General features: G+C 41.2%; 1 protein-coding gene and 1 long non-coding RNA gene across 9 annotated transcripts in view; both read right to left on the reverse strand.

Annotated features, from left to right (window-relative positions):
- Positions 1–15,062, reverse strand: part of st3gal3b (ST3 beta-galactoside alpha-2,3-sialyltransferase 3b) — a 54,862-nt gene that overhangs the window by 17,491 nt on the left and 22,309 nt on the right. For all 8 annotated transcript variants that reach the window (XM_037083668.1, XM_037083669.1, XM_037083665.1 and 5 more), the window contains 4 exons: positions 11,458–11,552; positions 3,525–3,588; positions 3,329–3,424; positions 3,002–3,188 (listed from right to left, as the gene is read on the reverse strand). In XM_037083668.1, the coding sequence (XP_036939563.1) occupies positions 3,002–3,188; positions 3,329–3,424; positions 3,525–3,588; positions 11,458–11,552 (442 nt within the window). The remainder of the gene's footprint in view (positions 1–3,001; positions 3,189–3,328; positions 3,425–3,524; positions 3,589–11,457; positions 11,553–15,062) is intronic.
- LOC119010975 lies at positions 5,018–6,158 on the reverse strand. Its single transcript, XR_005072102.1, has 3 exons — positions 5,942–6,158; positions 5,747–5,854; positions 5,018–5,149 (listed from the first exon to the last, which is right to left on the reverse strand). It is a non-coding gene; the product is annotated as an uncharacterized LOC119010975 (long non-coding RNA).

Here is a 15,062-nt window from a genome sequence, read left to right on the forward strand (position 1 = left end):
GAAAATCCCTGCTGGACCGACGGACATCAAAGCCTCCAAAGGACAACTGTCCCTCTGGGATGGACTACATGGGTAAAGGGAGGGGTGCTTGTTGCTGCTTGGTGAGGACTTCCTCATCCTCATGATCCTCATGCTGAGTATCCTGAAGTATGTGGTATCATCCTCTAAACAAAATCTCTGATAGCTTCCTTCTAATGATTTAGTCTTGTAAAAAGTGGAAAGAAATAGGTAAAAAAAAAAAATTAAACAAAACATTCCTGGAGTCACTGATGGAAAAGTGTCCGTGAGTTCACAGAAAACACATGTACATAGACACATAAACACTCTACATGTTTATGTTTCCACTGCATTAGACTATGCAGGGTGTGAGTCACATACAATTAAGCAAGGATAACAGTCTTTTAACAGCACTTCAGGTCCTTTCATGTTGTCGCTAAGACTTCAAATCCACTTTCCATTGTAAACAGATCATGTTGCCCTGGTAAAGTGTGTTTTTTACAAAAAAAGGTCACCGTTCAGCATCTGTACATGCTTTCATGCTGATTATGTAGCTACTTGTGAGCTAATACCCACATGCTACTAATCTTTGTGTATTCTCCTGAAGTGACAGGTGTTCATTTTTTCATGACGAAGTGCTGAGGACTCCTTGAGTACATTATCTCATTATTAAGCATCCTGCAAAAAGCTGAGTTAAAGATGTTTTTTTATTAAATGCATACAATAGTCAGATTAAGATCTTTAGACACAAAAGAAATGTAAACTTTTAGTTAAACTGATGGACTGAGCAAATAACACTGCCATTCTTGGGGTCTGGACTCTAACTAGCAAGTCTAAAAATGGTTTGGGTATATCTAATCCTATGTACTACTACATTTTGTCTGATACACGTATGATTTATGTCTACACTGGTGCTGTTTTTGATTTAACATGTCGTGAGGAGAGTCTGCATGCTGTTACTGAGTTATCAACATACTAGCCTGCAGGCACTGGGAAGGGTTCTTTTCAACATGTAAATATCAACACTGGCACCTTTGTTATTTTGGTAGCCAAGCCTAGAAAGGAAGCAGGATGTTAATTATTGTGCAATCGGGTTAGTGAGAAAGGCTCCGACAGAAATCCACCAGCAGACGCTGACCCATTTAGTTCTCACCAGAAATTAAAGTATCGAATTGGTCCAGCCTGTGGAAAGCAAACAGCCTACCAAACAAATAAACAGGTCCTGCCATCACATGGAGATGAGAAAAGATGTTGTTGATGTTAATGATGTTTTTGGTCAAGTGATAGAAAGTTTAATCCATACCCAGTCATGGGTCTTTGCATATATATCGGTTTATTTCATCCAAATTATCATCAATGCTCCAAACAAAAGACCCAGATTTCTTTTTCCGTTGCCTGATTTTTAACCCATGAGAAACATTCTTCCTTCCTCAGCAGATCAAAGCGGGCTGAGTCAAACGCCAGGGGCCAGATCAATTATCCCAGGCAGCCATTTCCACTGTCCTCTGCTTCTGACACACCAGAAAAATCTGGGCCCTATCAAAGGCTGCAGGGGCCATCAGCCAGCCAAGCAAGCCATTTTCCTCCATTTTACTTTACTATTACCTTCCAGTTCTCATTTTCTTTTCCCAAGCTATTATCCCCTTACCCTGTTTCACTTTATCCTTTCTCTCCATCCTTCTCCTGTTCTTTCAACCTTTAATCCAACTTCATACCATTTCTGAGTTTCAGCTTGCCACTGAATGCCCTTTCCATCCCCTATTATAATGATAGTCCTTTTCTTATTTTTTCTTCCTCCACCGTCCCTTGTATATGACTGTACCATTTTGACAAAAGTCACCTTGTAAAAATATCCAGCTGACAGCAGATCTGTCAGTCACACAGCTGTGCTGTGAAATAAAACAGGTTTCCTTAGTTCTGGGTTGACAGAAGTATCGCTCACCAAGAATGAGGCAAAACAGTTTAACCATTTAGCTTGTGTAAAACCTGTGCATTTAGGAACCGCTTTTGCACGGCTCATTTGTTTTGTGTTATTTATAGTATATTTTATATAATTTACTAAATTTGGTATTCACAGTAAACCGCAGTAGTGGAAAGTGACATAAAATGAAAAGATTTAACATATAAAAGGCTAGAACATAAAAACACTTATCCTTTAATGTATAACTCTCATCATTTTAGAGCTCCCACTGTCCTTGAGTTGAGTTGACTCTTAATCTTAAGGATACCAGAGACTGTTCAACATGATCAAAATGAAAGTGCTTATGAGAGCTTTTTCAGTAACAATGGATATAAAAGGAGACAGGAGTCATTAAAAAAGGACTGCCCTCTGTAATACGTCAAAAGATAAGGGAACGCCAGCTCTGCCACTCAGTCTGACCCTTGTGATTAAGAGCCTATTCACAGCCTCAGTCATTTAACTGTGGCAATTATGAGGATACCCAAAAGGTCTGTTATGCTTAAATGAATTCATAGTTATTAGCATGCCGACATCACAACATGGGAACAGGTAAGATGGGGATCAACATCATACAAAGGAGCAGGAGGAAGATTCCTGTTATTGCCAGAGAGAAAAAATAACTTGTCTGCTAGTCGTTGGTTTTTCTCAACTGTCCGTTCCACATTATGCAATCAAGCAATGCGAAACATCCCCTTTATATAGTAGACACCAGTGTTGTCCTCTTCACCTCCTTACAAAAACGGCTTACGCTTCCACAGGAAGGAATTTACAGAATGTGATCAGAGGTTACACTGTTATGCTCTGCTAAAAATAAAACGCATAACTGACATCCAGACACCCAGAGAAAAAGAAATTCAGTAGGTGCAGGTGGGTGGGGGGCATGCCTTATTTGCCCATTCATAGTATGACAAAAAAACAAATGAATACAAAAAAGGAAAAAAACTTTTCTTTTATATATCATTAGTCACCATTCCTAGATCTTTCTGGGTTTTGTGTGCGTATTTCATATGTTCACTTTCACTCTTGATTTAAAAAGATTCTTACCAGTTTCTCCTTGAAGACCATCTGTCTGAGCCACTTGAAATCCAGCGGTTTGAAGGCGGAAAAAACAAAGAGGGAATCTTTTTCATAGCTTTCAGGCTTCTGGATGGCTCCCTCTGGATAGGTAATCCTCATGGTGGTTTTGGTCCCAACATCTTTGCCATAACCAGCAACTGGGGCTTCGTTTAACCTGCCAACACATAATACATCTTCTGTATATGCATTTAAACAAGGTGTTATTAAATATCCTGTATGTATGGTTTCACAGTCTACTTTTTTTGTAGCATTTTCATTTTCATAGCATTTTATTTTAATGCAGCATCATCGTACCTCACTACAACATCGTAGTCATCTATACGGGAGCCCAGAGACTTGTTGGACAGGATGCCCCCGTTGCCCACAATGATACATCTTTTACAGCTGAGACTGAAGGGTGGGCGGGAGGGTCAGAAGTTAGTTACACTGACAACTGATATATGGACAAAAACAGGACCTTCTGTTAATGTGGTTGAGCAGCAACAATCACCTGTCCAGCTCTTCTCCGAGTCCGTAATTCTTCGTGGTGGTTAAAATACTGTCTATGATTCTCTCTGCGAGGGAAAAGAAAAAGAAATAACCAACATCAGATTCGGTACAAGCAACATTATGTAACTTTACCTTAAAAGAAGAGCTTTCAAATCATTTTGATTACAATGTCTTGTAATAAGGTGAACGGTCTCTCTAGCCCTTTTTAGGTAGAAAAGGCGGCACATTTGCTCCATGGTAAGGGCGGCCTGTCTTTCTAAAATGGAGGCGTAATATTCCTCCTTTTCCAAAAGCCGCCTCTGAGGTAGGCGTAAACATGTGACGTGACGTGAAGCTTGAAGTTGGGCTGTGAACAGTGACAATGAATTTGTCTTCAAAATAACAGTTTTACATTGCACCGTATCGGAGTTTAGAACTGGGTTCTAAACGGGGGGCTTTTAATTTGTAAGTAGCGACTGTTCCTTGCTTGCACTACAACAACAAGAGGACACAACCAAACAGCCGCTAGCATCTCCTGGATCTCCCCGGCTGTCCAGTTGCTCATCTTAATGTCCGTGGATGAAGTGATGGACTGACTGCTGTGATCAGCTGCTTCTTTGTTTTAAAACTCCTCGGTTGTGGGTCGCACAACAGTGCAGGTCATTGACACCTCCGCCCATCTCACCCACGGGCCGGCACATTTCCGCCTCGTTTTTAGAGAGCGGTCGAGGTGGAAATAAGTGTACCCTCTGAGGCGGAAAATCGGCGAACCAAAACAGACCCCCAATTTGCCGCCCTTTGTCTAAAACCACGGACCGAGCCACCAAAAGGATGGGCAAATTGGCGGCTTGGTGCTCTGTCTAAAACCAGCTACTGTCTGAGCCACTCTGCCCCCCCATCACTTGTTTCTGCACAATGTAAGAAGTTTTCAACACATAACACTGTTAAGATGTAAATAAGCACATATTATGGGATGGCCAGTGACATCACAACCTTACAGGGGTCCTGATGGCTTGTTTGATCCTTTAACACTATTTATAAAGAATATAGAGGGACCTTTAATTTTAACTCCTTTTATTTTATATGGGTGTAATGACTGTCAATACTTGTGTAGTTAATTGTACAGCCCAGAGAAGTTTGGGTCTAAATGCAGTGGTGGATAATTTCTTTCTTGGCAATGAATGAGAGACTGGACACACACACACACACACACACACACACACACACAGACACACACAGACACACACACACACACACACAGTGTCAAATTCTCTTTATCAGAAGATCCTGTGATATATTAGCAATGATATACGTAGAGCTATCATCAGGATCAGCCACTTTCAGCATCCACACAGCAGTGTATCGGTTTAAACATCACAGAAAAGGTGATGAGAGCTTATAATGAAAATGAGATATATGAAAGCGAAAAACCAGAGGGAATTGCTCCTTTAAAGGATTAACAGCCTGCCAGAGACTTCAACATACCAGCAGTGATACAGCAATCTAGGTGGTCTTTAAGACAGTCGGAGGAGAGAACACCTCTCTCCGTTTATTCACTCGCAGATAAGGAGTGACCAATCAGCCCTCAGGAATAGTGCTGATGGGATAACGGAGGGGAAAAAGCTGTTGTGTTCCTGAGGAGTGAATCTGAGGGGAGACGGACATACAGAGCTCAGGATGGTATGCGTGTGTATGTAGAAACTCTCCCATAAAAGCACTCAGAGAGGAATGCTGTTTTCAAACAAGCACATTCTCCTTGTTAAGTGGGCGATGTTGAGCTCGTCTCCCTGCGTGGCTAGCACCCCTCTGATCGCAGGAGTGAAAAACGGGGATGTTTAGCCATAGCACACATTCCTGCCATGTTCCACGGTGCATTCTGTTCAAGTCATGCTTCCAGCATTAGATGTGACATATATTCCTCTCTTCTACTGACCATTTTTAGGCCTCTCATACCTATCATAACATCCAGAATGTGCAGATTCCATTACAGCCATTGCTATCTTTGACACATGGTACATTTGTAGTGATGCAGAAGCACCACTGTTTAAAAGAAAATGAGGTATTTTCATTGCCCTCTCTATTTCACTTAATATAATCACCATAAAGCAAAGAGGGGCCAAGAGCAACAGCAAAAGTGAGAGTGAAGGGGGAGTGAGACCACAAGAGTTTAGACTGGGGCCTCGCAGCAGTTTGTAAGCCGCGTTACAGCCCCATTCACCCTGGCTAACGATCCTAATGATTAACCTGCTGAGGAGAGGCGAACAGAGACACAGCCCATTGTTTGGATGTGGTGTCGATGTCTGGCGTCAAGCATCACCCCGAGCAGCATAAACACAAGGCTGAGGACCACACCTGGATCCAAGAGGGTGAAAAGTGAAAAATCACAATGGGCAGGACTCGCTTCCAGAGAACGACATGGAAGCTAATTGTTATAAGTACCCGGGGTAAACACTTCAGCCAAGTATGTCTCGTGTTGGAGCCAAAGACGAACGGCTGAGTGTTCAGACATTAGTCCAACATGGAACTTGTGAAATGACAAAAATCTTTGCTGGTATTGTGGAGGAAGGTCAGAAGCATCAAACAACCTATAAACACAGACACATTGTTGGGGTGAGTGTAGCCTAAACAATCAAGTGATGACCGAGTGGTATTTGCTAGGACTGCACCTTAATAGGCTTTTGACTCGCCATTGTGAAAAAGTAAAAATAATCATTTGATTATAACTGATAAGATGTAGATAACTTAATAATCCTTAAATATATGTAGCTGTACACGCGAAGGTGGCGCAATCTCTATTGCCATGTTGAAGACTGCAAATCTGAAGTGTATTTGGAGGGGCCATCCACATAGAAACGCTTCTGTGTGTAAAAGCATGTGTTTAGCATCGTTTTGGCCGATCGTCCACATGGATCCTGTAAACCCTGCGCCTGTGAACACACTTTTTTGAAACCTGGTCTCAGGGTGGAAAAATCCGAAATGCTGCCCTTGCATTCTTGTGTGGACAGCAATGTATCAATGACACCATCGCCCCACCCCTCGACCTCTAGCCTTTGACCCGCCACGTCTCATAATAACAACAACAACAACAATGGTGGACTACATGCTTGTGTTCGTGCCGCAGAAGATATTGAGCCTATTAGGGTTACTAGGGCAAAATATTACGCTCCTCTGCCACTACCCTCAGTGAAAAAGGATTATGGACAACTGAATAGCCATTTTTGTCATCTTCTTGTTTTGTTCGGTTTCTCCTTCTACTCCTACTTCTCCTTCTCCGTTTTTGGTGAATTTCAAGCAGCACCTTTAGGCTGGAATATGAGCTACAGCGTGTTGAGACGTTTTCAATGGATCTGTTTGGAAGCAAATATTGTTGAAACGTTGCCAAGGAAGATGGGGTAAAAAAAGATTGTTTTGGTATGTGTGGACATGGCCTGAGTCTCTGGCACTGCACTACAGATTATACTTCAGGGGCCTCCATTAATTGTTTTGCTGATAGTTTACCTATAGTTTTAATGAATTAACTCCCATACTTGTGCACCTGCTCTGGTCTCATGTAACAAAAATGAGCATTACCTCTCACAGAGGTTGATCATGTGACTGAGGCAAAGCTTACGTAAACGTCCTACTCTGATTATGTTAATGGAATCAGAGTAATAGTCAAGTGAGTAAAACATTAGTGTAATCTGCACTCAGTTTGATAAAGAGCAGAGTCCATTGTACCTTGACAGAGCCTGAGGTAACATCTTCAAATGTCTGTTTTTTGTGTTATTGTTTGTTGTTTTCAACTGACATTCCAAAACCCAATGTAAAAGATATACAATGAAATATGATGAATAAAAGCTCAAATTATCAATATTTGAAAGGCTGTAATTAGAAACTGTTTGACCTTTCTTCCATTAGTTTTATATGATAAATGATTATTAAAAAAAAGTTTATTTAATTTCTGATGACCGATAATCACTTCATCAACTACTTGTTTCAGCTCTTTGTTTCCTGCTTTGCAGTCTTTCCTGCAAAGTTCCCCCAAACAGTTCAGATCAGCATAAGCTCATGAAGCTAATAACTATAGTTCCTGTCAACCTTACTGCAGATCACTGATTAAACTTTTAAACTTTGATTTCTAAAAATTAAAAAAGCTGTCAATAACTGTCAAGACAAACGGTGCGACTTCTCTGGCCGATGATCGTAATGTAAGCAGTTAACTTTGGACTGCTGAAGGATATCATTCAAAACTGAAATTGACCGTTCACTAGCTAGCCAGCATCCTGCAGTCCTCACAAGTGTGGTTTTCCCTCGGCGACTGAATCAGCACAGCCTAACTGTTCTCATGCTGCGGTTGATGTGTGCCGAAGATACCTCTAGGCAGAAAGAAAAGTAAAAATAAAACTACCACCCACCACCCCCACCACTCCATGTTCCCAATTTGGAATCCTTTGTGGCGTTCTATTCAACATCCACACGTATCATCTCTCCACATGAGTACCGCTAAAAGGGAAACCCCACCGCCACCGCAGTCCGTGGAGAAAACAGAAACCAGGTGGAACACTCGCACAGGGAGTGCCCTTTTGATAGTGACCGAGACAGTGAGTGTGTGTGTGTTCGTATGACAGCGAAGCACAAAGGTAACATTCACTGTTCCTTCTGCTTGTAAGTATTGGAAAATATGTGACAGAGCATGTCACTGAAGCCGGGTTAATGTTATCTCTTCAGTTCCCATGGCACTGTGTACTGGTCTGATATCTGAAGAGCTGGAGTGTGTGTTAAGGAAGGGAACAAGTACAAGTGTGTGTGGAGGCATTAAAGTTGGAGTGTTGGGAGACACGAGTTCCCTGGTCCAAAGATAAAATTCATCTCACAGGCAAATGCACACCACTTATAAGGTTGCAGTTTTTTTCTGCACAGCTGCATTAAAAAGGCAAAATGTATTGAAAGAAAGATATACGTAATCATTTCTATAATTCACATAAACAAATATTTAGGTTCCAACACCATTAAAGCAATTAATGAAGTCTCTACAAAAAAAGCTTACGTATCCGCATTCACTTGTCGCTCCATTTAAACGTCATCACGTTCATACCAACAACTGTAGAAAGATGCTGAAGATATCACCAGTCTGATTCAGTTTTACTTTAAGAAAGCAGATTTAATTTCAAGACTAAATTATTCATCAATGACTTACCTTATTAAATTTGAGGATTTTTTTAGATTAAATTAGATTTTTTTAAATGTAAAAAAAGGCCTTCAGTACAGCCCTGGAGTATTAAGACAAATCTGTTTCTTTTCATCCCATTTCACCCTGGTCAGAAGGTCAGAACACTGGCTGAGCCAGGTTGAACACGGGCCAGGGGTTAAAAAAAAAAAATGTTCAAATGCCACATAGTTTCATGGCAATGTGCCAGAGTGAAACGTGCAGACTTTCACCCATGCAGAGAATGTGATTTTCTTTGAGCCTCATGTTTAAAATAGGATTATTTTGATTTAACAGAAAGACTTGCAAATCCTCCTTTTCTGATATATCATCCAGCTCCGAGAAGGGAACTGTGTTCTGATGGTTGTTCACGGAACCTCCAATGCTGATGTTTAGCAATCAACTGCCAAAAAAAATATTTTGAACTAGCTGTGTAAAAAATACAACCCAGAAGAAAGGATGGATTTGAAAGGTTTTTGACTCACACCCAATATCAATTCCAATTATCGAATGTTAATCCTTTTAGAATCCCTGACTGAATGTCATTACGTTTATCTTTCAACATTTGCAAGAAGCTAAAGGCTAAAACAACTACTCAAAGATGTGTAATCACCTTTTGTTGGCCAAGAAGGCAGAGACCCAGTTTTTGGAGTAGCCTAATGATTGAGATGAGCAGCAGATGTATCAAACACGGTCAATGAACAGCTGCAATCCAGTGTCAGCTGGCTAAAAACGAGAAGCCTGCTGCCTGTATGTTTTCCATTGCTCTTTGCTAATAAAAGAGATTGGTATAAGGGCTTTTGGGCATTTGCCAACTTGCAACCGGATCCAAAAAGAAACCAGCTATCAGAACTCATCACTACTCTAAAGTCAAACAATAAACATGGATGATGTGAGTCATGGTCATGTTTTGCATAAATCTTACTTCGTCTCAATTCAGGACACAGCTGAGAAACAGACCTGAGGCGGAATATATTCTGCCAAAAACACCACCCTTGCAACAATGACATATGATGAAAAGTGCAGAGTGGCAGAACGTTGGCATTCTGCACAGTTGAACCATCAGAGTAAAACCTTGATGATGAAAACAGCGTAAAAAGATTGTTTTCAAAAATGTAAAAAGGAAAACAGGATAACAATTTAGTCAGGTAATGTACCTTGTCTCATAAGAGATGTTGACAACTTGTTTATCGGTCTGACAAGTTGAACCACTGATCACAAAAGTAGATATAGTGAGAGAAGCCGACAGACACCTCATGATAAGGGAAGAAGGTTGACAGCCCCTACTTTTCATTTCATCACCTCCTTTGATCCACGTTGGCAGCTTTAAGCAGGATGTGAAATGATCTGGACATTACTGAAAACACACAAATCTGAACTTGATACCAACTCCATCAGACGGTTTAATAGTCTCAGATAATGTGATGTACCTTTGCAGCCAATGTCAAGCTCCCACACAGAGTCAACATGCAAATCCCTCTGCTTATTAAAAAGGTAAAACATTTATCAAACTAGTTTTAAAGGATAGTAATTTCAGTAAGTGCGTTTATAATTCTTGGAAAGTACACCAGGCACCAGGTTTTTAAAAGAAAGAAGAATGCATATATTAATAATTTGTTGATATCTTTTGTTTGTTAACTGTCCAACAGTGTTATACAGGGATCCTACAAATTTGAACAGGTCAAATTTGAGACTTTTTAAAGACCTTTTCAAGACTATTTTGAACTAAATTTATGACCTACACAAAGTACAAAAAAGTAAGGAAAAAAAAGTCCCAGAATTACTTCCAGAAATAACTCAATTTATTGCCATTCACAGAGCAACTCAAACAATAAAGAATGGAGTGAGTGAGTGTGTGTCAGGGTTATCCTAGTTTTTACATTTTCATTAACTTTGATTTTAATTTAGTTCTTCAGTTTGTTTTTTTTATTTCAGTTTAGTCTCAATTAGTTTAACAAGTGATTAAGAGTATTAGTTTAGTTTTTATCTAGAAATTTAATTTAATTTAGTTAACTCTCGTGTGGGCGCGTGCGTGTGACACCAGTGCTTTCACACCAAGTGTACCCAAGTTGAGGGTTCTCTTGCAGAGTGCTTCAGATTCATCATGAGGTTCGGCTTTAGACCAACTGAATTCTGGTTGTTCAAGACAACACTTGTTAAATTTACACCTTCCCATAGTAGGAGCAGATTCCGCTGTCGAAGCCTTTGTGTACGACAAAAAATTCCGACCAAGCTGTTGGCAGAATGCCACTTATGTTCCTGGATACTTCAGAAAGAAGTACAACACACGGAACTAACTTTGAATCTCAGCAACACATTTCCCCAAAACAAAAACAAAAACAAAAACAACAAAAAAGGCCATGATGGAAGTAGTAAATGAATGTACATATCTAAGACCAAACTAAATGTAATTTAAGACCTATATGCAAAATATGGATGTATTCAAGACTTTTAAGGCCTAAAATTGGGATTGTCAAATTTTATACTTTAAGATGCCGCGGACACCCTGATTATAGACGGGCAATCCTAGACTAGTTGACTGCTTTCGAAAACCCGATGACTACATTAAGCACAAAGTGACAACATTCAAATCAGACTACATGCAGCTTCCTCTGGAGGATCAAAAGTCTTCACACTACTTATTCACATACGTAGTAGTACTCCCCAAAACCTTTGTAAAACACACATTAATGTGTAATTGACATTATACACATTAAAAATACATAGCAGTTGTCGCTAGCCAAACGAAAGCGATGGAAAGAATTTTTACCTTGTGTTTTGAATCCAAATGGAGGTAAGTAACTGCTGACTTTTGCTAGGCGTTTGAAGTTCCGATCAAGAAACATAGGTGCTGGTTTCATGAACCTGCAGACAGAAGCATGAAAGAGGAGAAGGAAGAAGAGAGACATTTTTCATTAGTTGAGCACAAAAAACAAAAAAAGTATTGTATTATAATAAACCTTTTTTCTTGATTCTGTGAGTAACAATCATTTATTTTGTTGTGCATTTTTCCCCCCCAAACACATTTTCTCCTCTCCATAGAGAGACCCTGTGACTTCCCATAATCCCCTCTCCACTTGGAACAGTAAGCTACAGGGTGATAAATGCATTTACTTGTTCCACTGTCATTAACCTAACAGAATCTCCACCTCCCTTGCTTAAGCCTCCCAAAACAAGCAAAGTCTGCACACACATTAGCAAGGTAGCTAGAGAACCTATTGGGTAATAAAAACTGAGAGGCATGGGGAGACACAGAAGACGGCTGCACTGTGTAATCCATCAACATAACCTCTCCACCCAGGCCTAAATCACAGCTGACTCTAGGTTTTGATAAATCTGCCGTGACAATTTACCCGTGCCAGAATACTTTTCCTTAAATTATCTGGGGCAAGACTGTTTCTACAAACGGAGCTAGAGTTGAGGAAGTTATTCTCGCTGTTCTCCCAAAGAAAAAAAAAAACATCAAAAAAACAAGCATACAGACGATTCACATAGGCTTGAGCCTAAAATATGAAATAATTGTGCTTGCCTCTGACAAGTCAGTGGGACAGTTCCCACCCAACAAAAATAGCTTTTCCCTTTTATGTGTAGAGTTACTTATCCATCTAGATTGTTTTGGTGTGAGATGGATCTTTTGTGGACAAGAGGCTAACTAAGCTAGCTAACATTACCGCTCAGCCAAGGAGGACACAATTAATGTCAACACCCCCCGAAGTCTTCAGCACAAGCTTTTTTCATCCATGAGTAGATGCATGTGTCCTTCTGCGTATCGACACGGTTGGCATGTGTTGATGTGTTGATTTCAGCAGCATGAAAATGGTTCCTGCAAAAGTTCCTAAAAAGTATGTCTTTGGCGATTTGAGCTCCACAGGCTGAGTACCATCTAGTTTCATAATATTATTCAAAATATGTACTTTTGGTTTTTCCATGAACTGTCCCTTTAAACTACTCCAACGAGAAAGCAACTGAACATGCCACATTCAAAAGAAAATTGAGTAAGATATTCAAAAGCACGTCTGTGACCGATGTTTTTAAAGCCCCATGAACTGGTACTTCCAGCATCGCCCCTTCCTCATCCTGTGTATCTGTTTAAGTGTGTGTGCGTGTGTGTGTGTCTCCCTTTGATTAATGCAGTCCTGAAATCAAAAGAAGCCATTTCCTCTTAGTCATGCCTGCGACCCCAGCACAGCTTCAGGATGGATGTGTGTTTTTATGACCTGCTGTCAAGCTGGGTGGATGCGAGGAGTGCAGAGGGAGAGACGTTAACGTGCATGGAGCGCCATGTCAGTCCTAAATAATCAATCAGGACACGCACATACACAGAAAAAGACAATGCTAGGCGCCTTGGAGAGATCTATTGAGCTGCTGTGTATTATTTTGTTTATGATAGGAGACAGTTACAGAGATTGCTACACTGTCTCATTACCGGAAACCAGACCGCCAGTACTTACTACTGCATCCTCTCCCCACCTGTAAATCATGGCTCCTACAGCCAACAGACAGCACTGACTGGCAATGGCATTTTAAACTGGAATCAAGAGGACACACACCCGCGTTTCTCAGCAGGAATCTTGGATGGCTTGTTAACATAACACTGCAATAGGTTCACAAGCTGTGAGGCGCAATGACCAAACATGGCCGACAATATTGCGAGGTCTTCTGGTTAGCTTAAACCCCTTCCAAGCACCTTAATCGGTCTTTGATACTCTCATTGTCCCCAAGTTTTAAAGCATGACAGCAGAGAGAGAGAGAGAGAGAGAGAGAGAGAGAGAGAGAGAGAGAGAGAGAGAGAGAGAGAGAGAGAGAGAGAGAGAGAGAGAGAGAGAGAGAGAGAGAGAGAGAGAGAGAGAGAGAGAGAGAGAGAGAGAGAGAGAGAGAGAGAGTTTCACCTGACTCTCTCTCCTCCTCATATCACCTGACAGGGGCATACACACTCAAAGACTCCCGTCCTGCCAAAACAAATGGAGATTAATTAAACCCGAGACTTCTGAGGCCAGAAGGGGCTATAAATAACATGGGACCATTGCGAGTCGCTGAGCCCTGACCAACAGTCAGTCACTGACATCCTGACAAAGCAGAGAGACAGGGGGCTGCTTGTTGTTAAATAAAAAGTGAGGGCTCCCAAAACAGCCGATGCACGGGGAAGCATTGTGCTCATTTCCTTTGCAGGGGTCCATCTCTCACGGGAAATATTTTCATAACCGTGCCGCTTCAAGTTCACTGCACTTGATTTAAGGCTCCAATACAAACAGTTTTGGGTAAAGAGGAGGCGGGGTCAGGTGTAGAAAATAAATTGGATTCTGCGGGGCAGAGACTTCAGAGAAGACAAACATGGAGGAAGAAGGAGATGATTAGAGGGGGAGCCACAGGACCTCACTGCTAGAGGTTAAGTAGGTTTGCTCCGACATCTGAACTGAAGGGCAAAATGCTAACAAGGACTTTTTAATCTGTTTTGCCTGGTAAACATACAAAAGCAGACTGAGATTAAGAGAGAACACGCAGGTTAACAATGTTAATTGGTTCACTTCTTTTCACACAGGATATCACATACTACACGTAGTGTACCTTTATCCATACACACATATACACCAACTTCCACAAAAGTGCGGCATTAATTGGGCTCATTGACCTGTGTGTGACTGGGCTGAAGGTGGTAGTAATCAGTGGGCTCCCAGCAGGGGGTTCTGTGGCGCACAGAACTTTGATCCGACACGTGCGGCTGATTAGAGGAAGTCATTACGAGAGAGGACATTGTTAACACATAGCCTTTCAGATAGGTGGAGGGCAGCTCTGCAAAACGCCTCCGTCTGTCTTGTTAAGCAGCACTGCGATTTACAGCTGATAGCGTAGTTGATGGTGTTTCCCTTTCGAATAGAATACTTGGACAGAATATAACACAAGCTGGGATGGAAGAAGATTTCACTTCTCGTGTATCAGAATTTGTTGTTGAACTATTGTGTCATGTTTTTTGCATCTACAGCTTTGAACATAATTGTGCATCTTCAGGCTAAAGATACATCGGGTTCAATACTTGGGGATGGCATACATACTAGGTCAAGTACTCCATTGAAGTGCCATGGGCTATTGTTCAGCAATGTGGTAAATGCCCCTCTATTAGCTTAGCTCCAAGAATGCTGCTGGGACAATGCCCTATAGATCGGGCTGAGATGGGCGGCAAACAGATGCAAAGAGAGAAATCAAAAGATCCAGTGACATCAGAGAAGGCCGTGGAGGACTGTGTGGACTGTGTGGGCTGGAAACCAGGAAGCTCGTGATGAGTCAGGACAGGGAGTTAGTTGGTGTTGTTCATAGAGAAAGCCTCTAAGGCTCTAGGATGCGATAGGAGAAAAGATGGGAGACCTTGTACTCGGGTGA

This window comes from Acanthopagrus latus, chromosome 21 (genome assembly GCF_904848185.1).
Source record: "Acanthopagrus latus isolate v.2019 chromosome 21, fAcaLat1.1, whole genome shotgun sequence".
NCBI classification, from domain to species: domain Eukaryota; kingdom Metazoa; phylum Chordata; class Actinopteri; order Spariformes; family Sparidae; genus Acanthopagrus; species Acanthopagrus latus.